Source organism: Garra rufa, chromosome 8 (assembly GCF_049309525.1).
Source record: "Garra rufa chromosome 8, GarRuf1.0, whole genome shotgun sequence".
NCBI lineage: Eukaryota > Metazoa > Chordata > Actinopteri > Cypriniformes > Cyprinidae > Garra > Garra rufa.
In genome coordinates this window covers 24,857,328-24,873,340 of record NC_133368.1, presented here as the reverse complement: position 1 = coordinate 24,873,340, position 16,013 = coordinate 24,857,328, and the positions used below count along the sequence as shown (strand labels likewise).

The 16,013-nt window shown below is 37.4% G+C and overlaps 1 protein-coding gene across 2 annotated transcripts in view; it reads left to right on the top strand.

Annotated features, from left to right (window-relative positions):
- tmeff2a (transmembrane protein with EGF-like and two follistatin-like domains 2a) overlaps window positions 1–16,013 on the top strand; it is a 108,039-nt gene extending 92,026 nt beyond the window's left edge. For both annotated transcript variants that reach the window (XM_073846302.1, XM_073846301.1), the window contains exons 6-10: window positions 4,261–4,409; window positions 4,729–4,788; window positions 4,888–5,011; window positions 8,182–8,340; window positions 15,606–16,013. In XM_073846302.1, the coding sequence (XP_073702403.1) occupies window positions 4,261–4,409; window positions 4,729–4,788; window positions 4,888–5,011; window positions 8,182–8,340; window positions 15,606–15,702 (589 nt within the window). In that variant the 3' untranslated portion in view covers window positions 15,703–16,013. The remainder of the gene's footprint in view (window positions 1–4,260; window positions 4,410–4,728; window positions 4,789–4,887; window positions 5,012–8,181; window positions 8,341–15,605) is intronic.

Genomic DNA, 16,013 nt, shown 5'->3' with positions numbered 1-16,013 from the left:
ATTCATGATCCAGCTTTACCTACAGAAGAAGTGAGGATACAGTTTTTATGAATCTTTGCAAATCGTCTTTCCTAATGTGCTAGTTAGCAGGTTTTGCAGCTAAAGTTTACAGTCTGCTCATCATCCCACAGCAGAGAGGGGCGGGGTGAGCAGAGCTCATTAGCATTTAAAGAAACATGCAACAAAACGGCTCGTTCTGAACAGGGCTCATTTTGATAAGGTAAAAAGAGTGTTGTTTTACACTACCATTGAGAAATTTTAACCAAAGTATGTTATAGACTTCTCATTAAGACCCTAAAAAATCATCAACTTGTGTAAAATGAACATCTGATGACCCCTTTAAGAAAATGGCCAATCATTTTCCTAGATAAGACCCTTAGTCCTCATCTGGGATCATTTAGAGCCCATTGAAGCTGCATTGAAACTGCATTTTTAACCTTCAATCCATTGAGCAGCGATGTCACTTGGACTATTTTAATGATGTCCTTACTGCCCTTCTGGGACTTGAATGTGGTAGTTGTGTTGCTGCCTATGCAGGGTCTGAAAGCTCTCGGATCAAAAAGATCTTAAATTGTTTTGAAGCTGAACAAAGATCTTACAGGTTTGGAACAACATGAGGGTGAGTAATTAATGACAGAATTTTCGTTTTTGGGTGAACTATCTCTTGCAACACTGGGATCAGAAAACCAAAACTGCTCATCTATCTTCACCAAACTATCAGAGATACAAAACACAGACTAATCCTCACCAAGTATAGACTTAGTCATCATAATCCTGCCACTGAGAGAGAAAGAGGAAGGCTAAAGTGTGTAAGTAAAGAGCAGCTGGACAGACAGGAAGCCCACAGGCCATGCTGGAAAAGTTTAGATAACAGAGAAACCACATGGCTCGTACAAATCAATAAGACACATCCCCTCACTCAACAAGATAAACACACTCACACACATACAGACGCTGCCATCCAAACAACCTGAATTTTTAAGGAAATCTCAACCCTTCAGTTTGACTCACTCGCAAAGCCATTATTACTTGATTTGCTATTGGAAATCTTTGAAGTGCGTGTGTGTATGTGTGTGTGTGTTGTTGACGCAGTGCATTTGCAGTGTGTGTGCCTGGAGAACGTGAGAGGCGACATTAAATATTCATGCTCTCAAGACACATTAGCCTTTATGACCACTACAGACGGTCATACTGGAGAGCAAATGTGTGTGTTTGTGTGAGCATTACCGGTGCTTCACAATAAATACATCTCAATATCACTGTGCCTGTTTGTTTTTATCTCACATCCAATGTTCCCAGGCATGTGTCTAAATTACTACACATTACAGATCTCAATTAGCAATGGCAAACAATCAAAGCTGCCCTTGAGTTGACTTCACGCCACAGTTCAATTCAGTCAACGTCTCTATTTAAAAGAGATATTTTTATCTCACATTTGTAGTCAGTTTGCACTATTCCAGCAGTGCTAGAATGCAAAACAGCTCCATACATCACTAAAGCTCACTGGCAGGGTGGAAATATTAAAAAGGAAAGTTGAAGGGAAAAAACACACGTACACAAAAATAATGACAGATTTATAATTATACTGTCGTCTGTTTGCCGCAGCGAGAAGTGACTGGGGACGGCAGTTTAATTGTCATTTCTGCTCAACATGTTCCAGACAGCACATACACACTTTAGAGAAAAACCACAGCAGAAACACCTGAATGTTGAAGATGCAGACCATAAATTCTCGTCAACTCCTTTGAGAAATACTAATATACCATATACACACACAGAACATGCACAATGAAGACTAGATGACAGGTTTTCGATACTCTCAGGCAGAAATGAATGGCCGGTACACACACAAATGCAAAGCTTGCATGTGTTGCCAATCGCAAATGTCAGAAACTTCGTCCAGGATTCGATGCGTCTTTGTCTCCTTCTCAGAAGCGTATCGACCTTTCATCCGCACGTACGCGCATAAGCGTTCATTACCGTTGTTAATGAAGGTATGTAAATAAGAGCAGCCATTAAAACAAGCGAGGGAACATCAAAGCGTTGGAACTCATCATTTCTCGTTTGAAAAGGAGCGCTGTATTATGGTTGCTAAGCCAGTCCTCTGTGCTAGTCATTAAGCCCCTAAGATGATAGACTCAAGAATGTGCTATAGATTGAAAATCATTGCAGCATCCTGTTCGATCCCGTCCACATTCATTCCTGAGCTTTGCCTTCTAGCTTCACACTGATACGGGAAGATGAAAAACAGACTCCACTCATTACATTTGCTATCTTGACACCACTATCAACATTTCTAGAGTAGACACATCATAAAAGCGTTGTTGATGTTGGTGTTAATCTGTTTCTAATGGTAATTCATCCAGCCTCAAGCCAAATGGGCAATTATGAGTGTCAGTTAATGTTTATGCGAGGTTGCCGTTCCCGCTGATGCAGACCTTTTGTAAAGAGGTCTGTATTTTTTACCATTGTAATCTGTGTATGTCGCAGGGTTGTAGTCTCGCAGGACGCCTGTGAAAATGCTGAGCTTTACACACTCATACATGATGGAGAGGTGTACATTAAAACCGTAATGTTCACCCTTTGCAGAACTGGCTCTTACAAAAGCAATTTTCTTGTAGGTATTAAAAACAAGTGTTTGTTTGATTGATTGAATCTACAAGCAACAGAGAACACACAATACTTCAAACTGTCCATTCCTGGCAACTTTGTTCTCTTATGCTCATCAAAGCTGCATTTACTTGATCAAAAATACAGGAAAAAAAAATAATATTGTGAAATATTTTTACAGTTTAGAATAATGTTTTTCTATTTTAATATATTTTAAAATATAGTTTATTCCTGTGATGCAACACTGAATTTTCATCAGTCATAACTCTAGTCTTCAGTGTCACATGATCCTTCAAAAATCATTTTAATATGCTGATTTATTACTTTTATTATCAATGCTGGCAACAGTTGTGCTGCCAAATGTTTTTGGAACCTGTGATATTTTTTAGGATTCAGGTTCCAACAAAATATTAAGCAGCACAACTGTTTTTAACATTGATAATAAATCAGCATATTAGAATGATTTCTGAAGGATCATGTGACACTGAAGACTAGATGATGCTGAAAATGCAGCTTTGCCATCAATATTAATCAGTCAATATTAATATTAATATTTATAATATTTCACAACATTACTTTTACAGTATTTTTGATTAAATAAATGCAGCCTTCGTTAACAAGCGATTTAACATTAAATAAAAATAGGCCTAATCTTACAAACCTCAAACTTTTGAATGACACATAATTATCTTTATTTTATTTTCAGAAATGCATTTGTTGTGATGATTCTTAAAATGTATATATAACATGATGTTTTAAAAAGATGGTGTAGCACAAAATAACATCTTTCTATTAAGTTTTCATTGCAGACTGCAAGCCAAAAACACCACTGTGACTAGAGCAGTTTGATTCAAACTGATGAGCTGCCTCTTTTTCACGAATCAAAACATACCCCTGCTGCATACATCCACATAACTGGTCAGCAGGCTGGTTTTAGAGGGGTTTTGGCCACTTCCTTAGCTGCTCAGGCTGGAAGATCAACTGGAACAACTAGCTAAAACCAGCTTGACCAGCCTAGCTAGGCTGGGAGACCAGCTAAAACCAGCTACTTCTAGCTTAAACCAGCTAAGACCAGCCAACCATTTTAGGCTGGGTTTAGCTGGGGGTTTTTTGTTTTGTTTTTTTGTTTGTTTGTTTGTTTGTTTTTTCAGCAGGGACACTGAATCACATGCACACAAAATTGACATCATAACTCAAATATCTGCCCAAATGAATCTGTTTTGCCCAAACAGAGCCTGTGAATCACAATTGAATCATAGTTGTGCTATAGTGCTTAGAGATAGAGATTGAGATTAAGTTGGCTGACCAGCCTTCTAATCTGCTTTGTGACATTTCTTGACTGTTTCCTCCATCATTTCCTTTCCTCTTTCTCCTAATATATTTAAAAAACTGGTAAAAGGCCAAAAAGGTTGCATTATTTCCAGAGGCCCTGAAAAATCTTAATTGAATAGTGACGTTTTTGCATAAATATCAGATGTGAAACACCAAATCCCCTGCAGCAATTACTTTGAGTCCCCAGTTAGCATGTCTGAAGTGTTATTCTTAGCTGACAGCTTGATCAAACAAGGTGTGACACTTGTTTAATGATTTTTTTCACGGTCTTTGATTTGTCAGTAATTGGCATTTACTATGCTGTTTCTCACGATACAGGTGCGTCTGTAACATTGACTGCTCCCACATCAGTTTTAACCCTGTGTGCGCATCGGACGGCCGCTCCTATGACAACCCCTGCCAGGTAAAAGAGGCGTCGTGTCAGCGGCAGGAACGAATCGAGGTCAAGTTCCTGGGTCACTGTCAGGGTAAGAGGAACAGATTTACAATCGTTTATGATTGCTTTATATAATCTAGTAATTTCTTACATTGTTACATGATGTTGTCTTCAATTCAATTTGCATTTATATAAGACAACAGCAGAGAACACATGTAAAGATGACCATTATAAATCACTCTTACATAATCAAGTTCATTCATGTTCATATGATCATTAGTCTCCAGAATATAGCAATTTCCCAGATATCATCTTCAAAATGACAATGCACAAATGAGAAAAAACAATGTTGTATTATGTAACCAGCAGATCTGTTCATTTTTACATCTGAATTCATTTCTATCCTGTAGGCGACATGATTACAGGCACCAAAGCAGGAGATGGACAATATGCCAGGACAGATTACACAGGTGGCTGTGTGTTTATTAAACTGATTTTAATATATGTGTCATATTGGTTCTGGAGTGCCCTTGAATTTGCTGCTCTGACCCACTGTGTTTGAATTATAGAGGAGAAGCCTGAGGTTTCAGAGGTGGCGAGAGGGCTGTACATTCCCTGCCCTGAGCACTATAAGAACTATTGTGTTCACGGAGACTGTGAATATCCCAACATGCTCTCAACACCGTCCTGCAGGTACACACACACACACACTCATACACACTCATGATGTGTCTGATCACGCCAGCGTATCCTGTCTACAAAAATACGTTGTGAATCAGTGTGTGTGTCCAGGCACAAACCTTCTATGATTGTGTATGTAACACTATATCATGGATCTTTGTCTCCCCCTAGTGTTCAAGCTAAGAAGAATAATTTAAAATGCTGGGTTGTTTTAGCCCGACTTTGGGTCAAATATGGAGTAACCCAACCATTGGGTTAAATTTTTTATTAACAATTTTTAACCCAAAAGTTGGGTTAGTCCATATTTGACCCAAAGTTGGGTTGAAATAACCTAGTATTTTTTTAAAGTGAATTTTACACTAAAAATGCCACCCAGTGCTGGGTATAATATGGACAACCCCAGCGTTTGGGTTAAATGTTTAACCCAACCTTCAGGGTAGTTTTATGTAACTTAACTATTGTTTTAATATAACTATATGGCTTGCTTAAAATGAACTCAAAATAGGTTGTAAATTAGACACATAATTACTAGAGGCATCAGCAATAATCAAAAGGTAAATATTTATTAATAAGCAATTAAAAATGTGTATTATTTAATTATTCTTTATTCAACTTATTAATAAATGTAAATTTACTGAACATATTTATAAATGTTAATTTCAAACCTATTCTGGGTTAATTTTAAGCAAGAAGTATAGTAATTGTTAAATTAGTTCAGTTAAATAAAACTACCCAGATAGTTAGGTTAAATATTTAACCCAACCGCTGAGTCAAAACAACCTAATCATTTGTTTGTCCATATTTCACCCAGCATTTTTTAGAGTGTAGTATCATTGAGATATTATTATATTTTTTATTAACTGTTTGAATTTGTCATTTTCATTATTTAAGTTTTAGTAATTTTGTTGTGTATTTTTGTTATTTTTTTATTAGAATGTCTGTATAGTTTTTATGAATTTTTATTATGATTTTAGTTTTTTTAGTGCTTTATTTACTTTAATTTAGTTCAACTAAATGAAAATGAAACATGTTTTCTTGGCAACTAGCTGAAACAAAATATTTTTAAGTTTTATGGTTTTACCTTTAGTTAACTATACTAATCCTGGTCTTTCATTGATAGGACAAACATATAGCACCGTCCCAAGACTCCAACAGTCATTGAGGATGTTTTACATGCACACTACTATGCTGATAACTCATAAAAATCAGCTTATTGATATAGCCTGTTGTCCCGGATTCTACCTGATCTCACAACAAAAACGTACCTGTGGGATCATTATCACAAGATGTGAAATACTTACCAATAAGTACATATCACTGCCGTTTCCAACAGAAATTAACACTAGAGCCAGTAAAACAGTGGGCACTTGTAATTGTTTTTGTACACAGTTATGATTACAGCTCCATATGTTTGCTTTCCAGACATAAGCTTGCTCCGCCGGCACAGAATTGGACTTAGGATGTGGAATACCGTCAAATCCCATTAAAAACAAGACTTACAATGAAAGAGCTGAAAGATGAGACATCAAAAAACAAGCTAAAACGGCATGTTTGCTATTGCGTTTTTACATCACATTCGCTTTTGTTCTTACTATCGGGTAGGTTTAGGTGTAGTGCAAACGTTATTTTAAAACATCACGGAGCATTAGACTTATAGCGCCATTCAACGGACATTTCAAGTCAGAATTGCGGTGGCATGTACAAAACCAACGTCACATAAAACGTACCATATGTTCATCTGTTCTGGGGGAAAAAAAACAAACACTCTTTCAGCGCCACTCAGTGGACATTTCACATCGAATATGTCACAAACATACATGGCATTGCGTATTTCGCGTCATGAGATCAGGTTGCCCGGTTTACGTCAAACCATTAACCTGGCAATGCAAGTTAACCAAGTTTACAACACTATGTATAAAACAGTTTATTTCCTGGTAGTGATGTCAAAACATAATAATTTGAGTATCTAACTCAATTTAATTTTGTCATGTTTGCTCTGTCTGGATGCACTTAAATCCGCAGTAAGGACGTGTTCCTGTCACATATCACACATGCACACTTCAATAAATCAACAGAAAGCAGGTTAATGTATTTCCATGTTGGGCAAAATCAGAGTAGGAGGCAAAAAAATCTAGCTGTGACAACTGGCTTATGCTTAAAGGGGACATCGAAAGCCCATTTTACACAAGTTGGTATAATTCTTTACAGTTTTTATGAACTTTCTGTGAAATACTTTGGCTAAAATTCATCACAAACAATACCCTTTTTACCTTTTCAAAAACAGCTCTGTTCACAGTGACCCATTTCAGTGCATGACTCTTTAAATGCTAATGAGCTACTGCTCGCTCTGCCCCTCTCTTACATTTTTTTGTGTATTTGGTGGTGTGCTACCATCAAAAACAAAACTAATCCACTGCGTCCTCAGTGGCTCTGATGTCAGGAGAAAATAAAGAGAAAATGGTGGACAGCGTACAACTGGCTGAGGGTGGAAATATTCTAATACGAGACAGTCCATCAGCAGTCGTAGGCGGGGCCTGAGCAGTATGACATCAAAACGGCTTGATAATTGAGAATGTTGTTTTTATGGGGAATAAAAAAGGAAGTGAATAATTTTTTAACATTGTGGGGTGGTTACATCCATACACTGCTAAAACACATTTATATACAAACACCATGTAAAAGTAAATTTTGCATCCGATGTCCCCTTTAAGCCGTTTATGACCTGCATTGTTGGCTTAGTAAGCATAATTGGGTTAAGGATGTGCATGTAAACACACTAATTGTTTGAGTGTTACATTTTTTAAAGGAATTCAATCTACAAGTCCTTTCTACAGCTTAAACTGGGACAGAAGAAGGTATTAAACAGGAATACTGCACACATCAGCTTATTAAAAAATAATTGGCTGTTCAAGTTGTGAAACTTATTTTAAAGTCACCGAAAAACAAAAGAAAGGTACTAGAGAGAAATAATAAGACAGAACAGGAGAGTCTCTCTGGCAGGTGCTGCAGTAAAACAGCAGGTGTTTCTGAGGGAAAGATTTTGAGAGAGAGAAACACTGCGGTATGTGTGTGAAGAGAGATATTACAGAGAGAGTAGACTCTTTAAACAACCACAGAGGACTAGAACACACACACTTCTAATCTAACAAGGATATAACGCTGTTTCTTTCTCTTTTCTTCAGCTGTCACTCAGGATTCAGCGGTCCACAGTGTGACACTAAGGAGTACAATGTGCTGTACGTGGTGCCTGGCTCGGGAAAGCTCCGCTATGTCCTCATCGCGTCTGTCATTGGAGCTCTGCAGGTGGCCATCATATGTGTAGTGGTGCTGTGTATCACCCGGTGAGTATAAACACACACCGCAGCATTATATCACACAGGTTGTGCAGCTGCGATGGAAAGCAGAGGACAGCTACCTCCTGGGTAGATCGCACACACTCGCAGCTCTTTATAGACTGAGAGTTCCTGCCAGCAGGAGTCTGCAGAATAACACACTTTACACTCCGTGAAAAGGTCATTGTTGAAGGGAGTGTGTGTGGGGTAGTGAAATCTAAATCACTGGCAGCATTAACTCACCCATCTACTGCAATATTTACTTTACACATCTGAAAAGTGAATGTGTTCAATGTGTTAAAAGGTTGTTTCACCCAAAAATGAAAATTCTGTCAATAATTACTCACCCTCATGTCATTCCAAAACTGTAAGTCCTTCGTTCATCTTTGGAACACAAATTAAGATGTTTTTGATTAAATCCGAGAGCTTTCTGATCCTGCATAGACAGCAACGGTACTACCATGTTTAAGGCCCAGAAAGGTAGTAAGAACATCGATAAAATAGTCCATTTGACATCAGTGGTTCAACCCTAATATTATAAGCAGCCATATCACCCTGTAGCCCAAGATTGGTCGCCCACTGAAGCTAAGCAGGGCTGAGCCTGGTTAGTACCTGGATGGGAGAAAACTAGGTTGCTGTTGGAAGAGGTGCTAGTGAGGCCAGCAGGGGGTGCTCACCCTGTGGTCTGTGTGGGTCCTAGCACCCCAGTATAGTGATGGGGACACTATACTGCCAAAAAGCACCGTCCTTCGGATGAGACGTTAAACCGAGGTCCTGACTCTCTGTGGTCATTAAAAATCCCATGTCTTTCGAAAAGAGTAGAGGTGTGACCTCGGCATCCTGGCCAAATTTGCCCATTGGCCTCTGACCATCATGGCCTCCGAAAATCCCCATATTCTGATTCATCACTCTGTCTTCCTCTCCACCAGTAAGCTGGTGTGTGGTGGGCGTTCTGGCGCACTATGGCTGCCGTCGCATCATCCAGGTGGATGCTGCACACTGGTGGTGGATGAGGAAATACCCCTGATACTGTAAGTGCTTTGAGTTCTAGAAAATGCGCTATATAAATGTAACAAATTATTATTATTATTATAAGGCTACGACAATACTTTTTATGCACAACAAAAACAACAACAACTTGATTCAACTTTTTTTTCACTTCTATGTCAGACTTTGATGCAAGTTCATGAGAGTACCATGACCTATGCATGTACAATTCTCTATAATCAGGGAAGGGAAGATTTATTGAAAAGTCATTATTTTAGTTTTTTTTGCACACAAAAATATTCTCCTAGTTTCATAACATTATACTTGAACCACTAATGTCACATGGACTGTTTTATTGACGTCCTTACTACCATTCTGGGCCTTGAACATGGTAGTTGCATTGCTGTCTATGCAGGGTCAGAAAGGATTTCATCAAAAATATCTTAATTTGTGTTTTAAAGATGAACAAAGGTCGAATGGGTTTGGAACAACATAAGGGTAACTAATTAAAGGGATAGTTCACCCAAAAATGAAAATTTGATGTTTATTTGCTTACCCCCGGGGCATCCAAGATGTAGGTGACTTTGTTTCTTCAGTTGAACACAAACAAAGATTTTTAACGTAAACCGTTGCAGCCTGTCAGTCATATAATGGCAATCAATGGGCTCCATGGCTTTGGGAGTCAAAAAACATACACACACAAAACCAAATTAAACCCTGCGGCTCGTGACGATACATTGAGGTGTTAAGACACAAAACAATCGGTCTGTGCAAGAGACTGAACAGTATTTACATCTTTTTTTTTTACCTCTGATCCACCGCAATGTCCAACTGTCCTGAGCGCGTTCACAACAGTCGGCGCGTGACTAAGAGCAAGCAACCATAATTTCAGTCGATCAGGCTCAAAAGTTGGGAGTCAGTGAAAAGTCAACACTCCTGAATGAGTTTGCGCAAACAAACTAAATCTTTTAGTTTTTAATCCATTGCAACAATCAGGATAAACAAAAGTAATTAACATTTTGAGTAGCCGTCATACCCACAATCTCTCTGTTTAAACAATGAAAGACGTATATGCGTGACAGATCGCTTCCGCGCATGTATCTTCTATGCCAGAGCACACTGAAGCGATACGCGCCGTCTGTTGTGAACGCGCTCAGGACAGTTGGACGTTACAGTGGGTCAGAGATAAAAAAGATATAAATCCTGTTCAGTTTCTTGCACAGACCGAGGCGCAGGGTTTAATTTGGTTTTGTCTGTGTATGTTTTTTTGACTCTCAAAGCCATGGGTCCCATTGACTGCCATTATATGATGACAGACTGCAATGGTTTGAGTAAAATATTTTTGTTCATGTTCTACTGAAGAAACAAAGTCACCTACATCTTGGATGCCCTGGGGGTAAGTAGATAAACATCAAATTTTCATTTTTGGGTGAGCTATCCCTTTAATGGATCATGAGAGATGTAAAAGTGATTGATGGATTATTAGACCTCAGACCATCTTCAATCTACATATACTACATATACACTTTGCTTTCTCCATAGACGTTTGTGGTCAGTAAGATTTTGTTTTTTAAAGTAACAAATACTTTTATTCAGCAAGGACACCGTAATGTAATTTATAATGTTGAAAAAGATTCATATTTCAAATAATTGTGGTTCTTTTGAGCTTTCTATTCATCAAAGATAAAAAATGTAAAAAAAAAAAACAAGAAAAAGAAATCTAAGATACAAAAAATGTATCATGGTTTCCACAAAAATATTAAGCAGAAATGCTATCCTAGGTGTATATGACTTTCTTCTTTCGGACGAAGACAATTAGAGTTATATTAAAAAATTTACTGGCTGTTCCAAGTTTTATAAAGGCAGTGAATGGGTGTTGAGATTTTGAAGCCCAAAAAACTGCATCCATAAAATAAAAAGAACTCCACATGGCGCTTAAGGGATAATAAAGGCATTCTTGATTGATGCGTTTGTGTTTGTGGGCTTCAAAATCTCAACACCCATTCACTGCCATTATCACTACATCATTACTATTTTTACTGTATTCATGATCAATTAATGCAGCCTTGGTGAGCATAAGACACTTCTTTAAAAAACAATAGTTCCAAAAAGTCTGATTGTCTGATTTGGTAAAACAGCTATTTCTGTCCAAACTCATGCCATTGTTTGAGCCAGTGTTGTTTTCGTCAAAGATGACGATGACGAAATCATTTCGTTGACGCAACTTTTTTTCATGACGATAACGAGACGATGACGAGATAAAAATGGCTCGTTGATGACTAAAACATGACGAGACGTGTGTGAGTTTTCGTTGACGAGACGAGAATAGACAAAAATGTTAGTGGGTGGTCCGTCAGACGTTTAAAATGCACCACATTTCTGCTTATTGTGCATGCCAATTACAACCTAAAAAGTATCTGCCGTTTCAGCATTAAATACTCTTTGCCATACCAGTAGGCTATGGCAAACCATTTTAGCATTCTATCCTTGTTTGGTTACGCCCACCACCTGGCGTGCAGCGCACAACGTGCTCAACATGTCACATTGTTGTCACAGACGATTAACCATGATGGCGGCAGTTTGCACATTATTTCAAATATATGTCTTTTATGTCTAAAACCATTCCTTCATTATTGTAATTATTGGTGAAAATAGTCGATCCGGAAGCTCACATTGAGTTGAACTATAGATCTGCTATTTTCACAACTTATAAGTGACACTACCCAACAGCAAAATACTTACTGACCTACATTAATTTGTTAAAAGACTACTTTTCCCCCTTTTTTGACTAAAACTAGACTAAAACCTTTATGACTTTTCGTCGACTAAAATTGGACTAAAACTATCACATTTAGAAGTGACTAAAATTTGACTAAAACTAAGACTAAATCTAAGATGGTTGTCAAAAACAACACTGGTTTGAGCAAATGTTGTGTTGTACCCACTCGGGCAGCTCAAAGATTGCTATTCCATTTGGTGTCACTAGTGGCACAAAAATGACCCACTCAAACATATATGGCAAGCCGTTTTAGCATTAAATACTCTTTTCCTTACTAGTCATAATTCTGTTTTGACTAGTCATAATTCCAATTCCAGATATCTATCCTGCAATTTTGACTCGTCATAATTGCAATCAAGATATCTACAATGTTATTGTGACTAGTCATAATATGCATTGAAGATATCTACAATGTTAATTTGACTAGTCGTAATATCCATTAGAGATATCTATAATGCTTTTATGACTAGTCATATTGTTCCATTAACTTCCATTGGAAAATATTTTCAGATATCTACAAATGAGTTTTGACTAGTAGAAATTGTAATTAAAGATATCTATAAATGGATTTTCACTAGGCAGAACTGTAATTAGAGATATCTCTAATTACATTTTTACTAGTGACAATGAAATTAGAGATATCTCTAATTGAGTTGCCACTAGTACAAATTATAATTCAAGATATCTCTAACTGGTTTTTTACTAGTCGTAATCCAATTGGAGATATCTTTAATTCGTCATTTTTAAAGATATCCACAAATACATTTGTAGATATCTGCAAATAATTTACTACTAGTCGAATTACAGTTGCAGATATCTTGAATTGGATTTTTGACTAGGCAAAACTTGATTAGAGATATCTTGAATTGGAATTCTTCCTAGTAAAAACTTATTTAAAGATATCTGCAATTTAATTCTGGATATCTCAATCAGATTTTCGACTAGGAGGATCTTTCTTTGGAGATATCCGCATTCAGCTTTGTGACTAGGAAGAATTTGAATGTAGATATCTAGAATTAACATTCTGACTAGTCAAAATTATTTTATAGATATCTTAATTGTGTACTCAAACCACCCCTTTGCTAAGCCCCGCCTTAATCTTTAAGCAGTGTTGACAGATCGGGTTGACAATTTCCAGCCCAAAAGCTCACCAAAATAATGTGATAGAATTGTATTGCCATGTAGGGCTGCAACGATTAATCGAACGATGTTGTGAGGCGCGTTTAGTCAATGAAGCCGGTACTTTGATTAGTAGTAAATCCCCATCACGTGCGTTCAGCTGGAGCGGCAGTTAATACACACAGCCTTAAATCACTGACAAGCCACGCCAAATCGCGCTGAAAATCGAATTCGATTTTGAGCGCGATTTGGCGTGGCTTGTCAGTGATTTACGGCGGGGTGTTTGAATTGCCGCTCCAGCTGAACGCACGTGATGGAGATTTACTACTAATCAAAGTACCGGCTTCATTGACTAAACGCGCCTCACAACATCGTTCGATTAATCGTTGCAGCCCTATTGCCATGTCAAGGTTGATAAGGACCATTTTTATCTCTTTAAAAAAAGAATAATGACAAAATAAAATAAAGATAAATCAATTTCACAGGAATATGGATCAAAACAGTCCGAAAATATGCTTACAATGTCCAGAAATCTTTTCAAAGTGGAAATTAACCGATGACTTTAACCCTTGGAAAAACACATGCATCATTTTCAGTGTCCACAGTAAAAATATGCTAATTTCTGTGCAAAAAGTGCACAATAAAGTGATTAGAAACAAATGTAATGTAGCTGGCATTTACGTTCATGCACACACCCACGACAGCCAAAAATGCGTTATTCATTGATGTATACTGTATGATAATCGAACAGAAAAAATAAAATAATAAGAACAATTACCAACAATAATGTGCTAAACCTTGTCTTGTGCCTTATCTTCAGACAGAGCATGTATTTCATGAAGTACACATTTCAGAACATAATGCAACATATGCAGAACATAAACTGTTGTTTAGTCCAGCAGCCAATGCCAAGTTTACCAGAGTAGTCTGGACGGTGTAAAAGATCTTCTGACTCATCATTCCCATATTCAGTTTTGTTTTTTTATTAACTGTTCATTAAATTGTTTTCTTATTTCAGTTACAATTATATTTATAAGTCTTCTATTCATCTCTCACCACGTATAATCCACGATGTGAGATTTGAGTCACTTAGACTTTTTATCGTGTAACTTATATTTAGGCCACTTTGCCATCGCAATTACTTAAAATGAATAAATGAGCTGCATATTCAAAATCTTGCCCGTTATAGCGCCAAAACCCCGTTACTCACAAGTCATCACGTCTCACTAACGTAAAAGGCGTAAATTGATTGACAGGTCTCTGTTAAACTAAACCAGTTAGGGTTGCGTTAAGCAAAAATGAGTTGATGACTGCACTACACATTATATTACTGTGATACTTTGAGCTCGAACATATTAAAATAACATGACTAATGATAAAAGCGAAGTAAAAAGCGGCTGATTGGGCTTTTAATTTTTTTTAAAGCAGCCCAAATTTTGTCTACCCGCCCAATGCCTTATTCTCCGGTCCAAGCCGATCAAAAGAAGCCAAATTGGACGGAAACCCACCCAATCTGGCAACACTGACTGTGGGCGGTGCTGAGGAAATGTAGTTTCACGTCACGCAACAGGAGATTCGACTAGGAGTAAATACAATGCAGATATCTTCAAATATATTTGGGACTAGTCGAAACGGAATTAGAGATATCTCTAATTACCTTTGCGGATATATGACGCGTCTTTTAAAGATATCTATAACACCATTACAGATATCTTAAATTGAGTTTTGACTAGTCAAAATGTTTACAGATATCTTAAATCCGATTTCTTACTAGTGCAATTATATTTGCAGATATCTAATTGTCATTCTGACTAGTCAAATTATAATTATCACTCGTCAAAATACAATTTTTCCTATCTTTAAATATATTTATGGATAGTCTGAACAAAGGTTTAAATGCTAAAACGGTTTGCGATAAACATATTACAACCAAAATAATGAATAGTACTTTTGACAGATGTTATGAATAAAATCATAATAACATTACTTAAAGACTCCAGTCAGAAAGTATTTGTCAGTATAAATTTGTATGGGCCAGAGAAATATATACGTTAGGAATCATTATTAATTTAGCTTCATTGTCAGTATTCATTTATCCATTCTCTTTCCCAGTAAAAGAAACAGCCCCTTTAGGGCAAAGATTCTGTGAGCTGTTGTGCTGCTTCAAGTCATATCGGTGGAAAACTGTGATGAATACTAATACAGAAGAAAAATCGCAGATCAAACTCTAAATAAGAAGCTATTTTTATAGCAAAAGCTTTTTTAAGCTCTGAAATATATGAGATTTTTCCTTCCAGGCACTGTTTTGATTAGAGACAATGTAGAGTTGTCTGTTGAAGGCAAGTTGCATTTATGATAAGGATGTCTTTTTTGCTTCCTTCCTCTGCAGGAAGTGCCCACGGACCAACAGAATCAACCGACAGAAGCAGAACACAATGCACTACAACTCTGAAAACACCCTGCGCGCCTCCACCCGCCTCATTTGAGCCCGTGAGCAGAGAATCATGGGAAACGTAGTTTGGACAGAGAACAGAAAATAAGAAACTCGCTCTCCATCCCCACAGAGACACTACATCCTGCTGGATGATAGGATGGAGGGATGGAGGACGATGGTGCAGATATAACGGAGGACAATGGGTTCTACACACGATGCCTTGCAGCTGTGGCACAGGACACAAACAGAGAATTTTAGGACACCATGATAGGACAAGTCCTGTTATTTGGTTATGTATGGGTAATATTTCCAATAGTTAATTTGTATGTCTTGATGGGGTCCTTTTTCTGTAATGTAAATAAA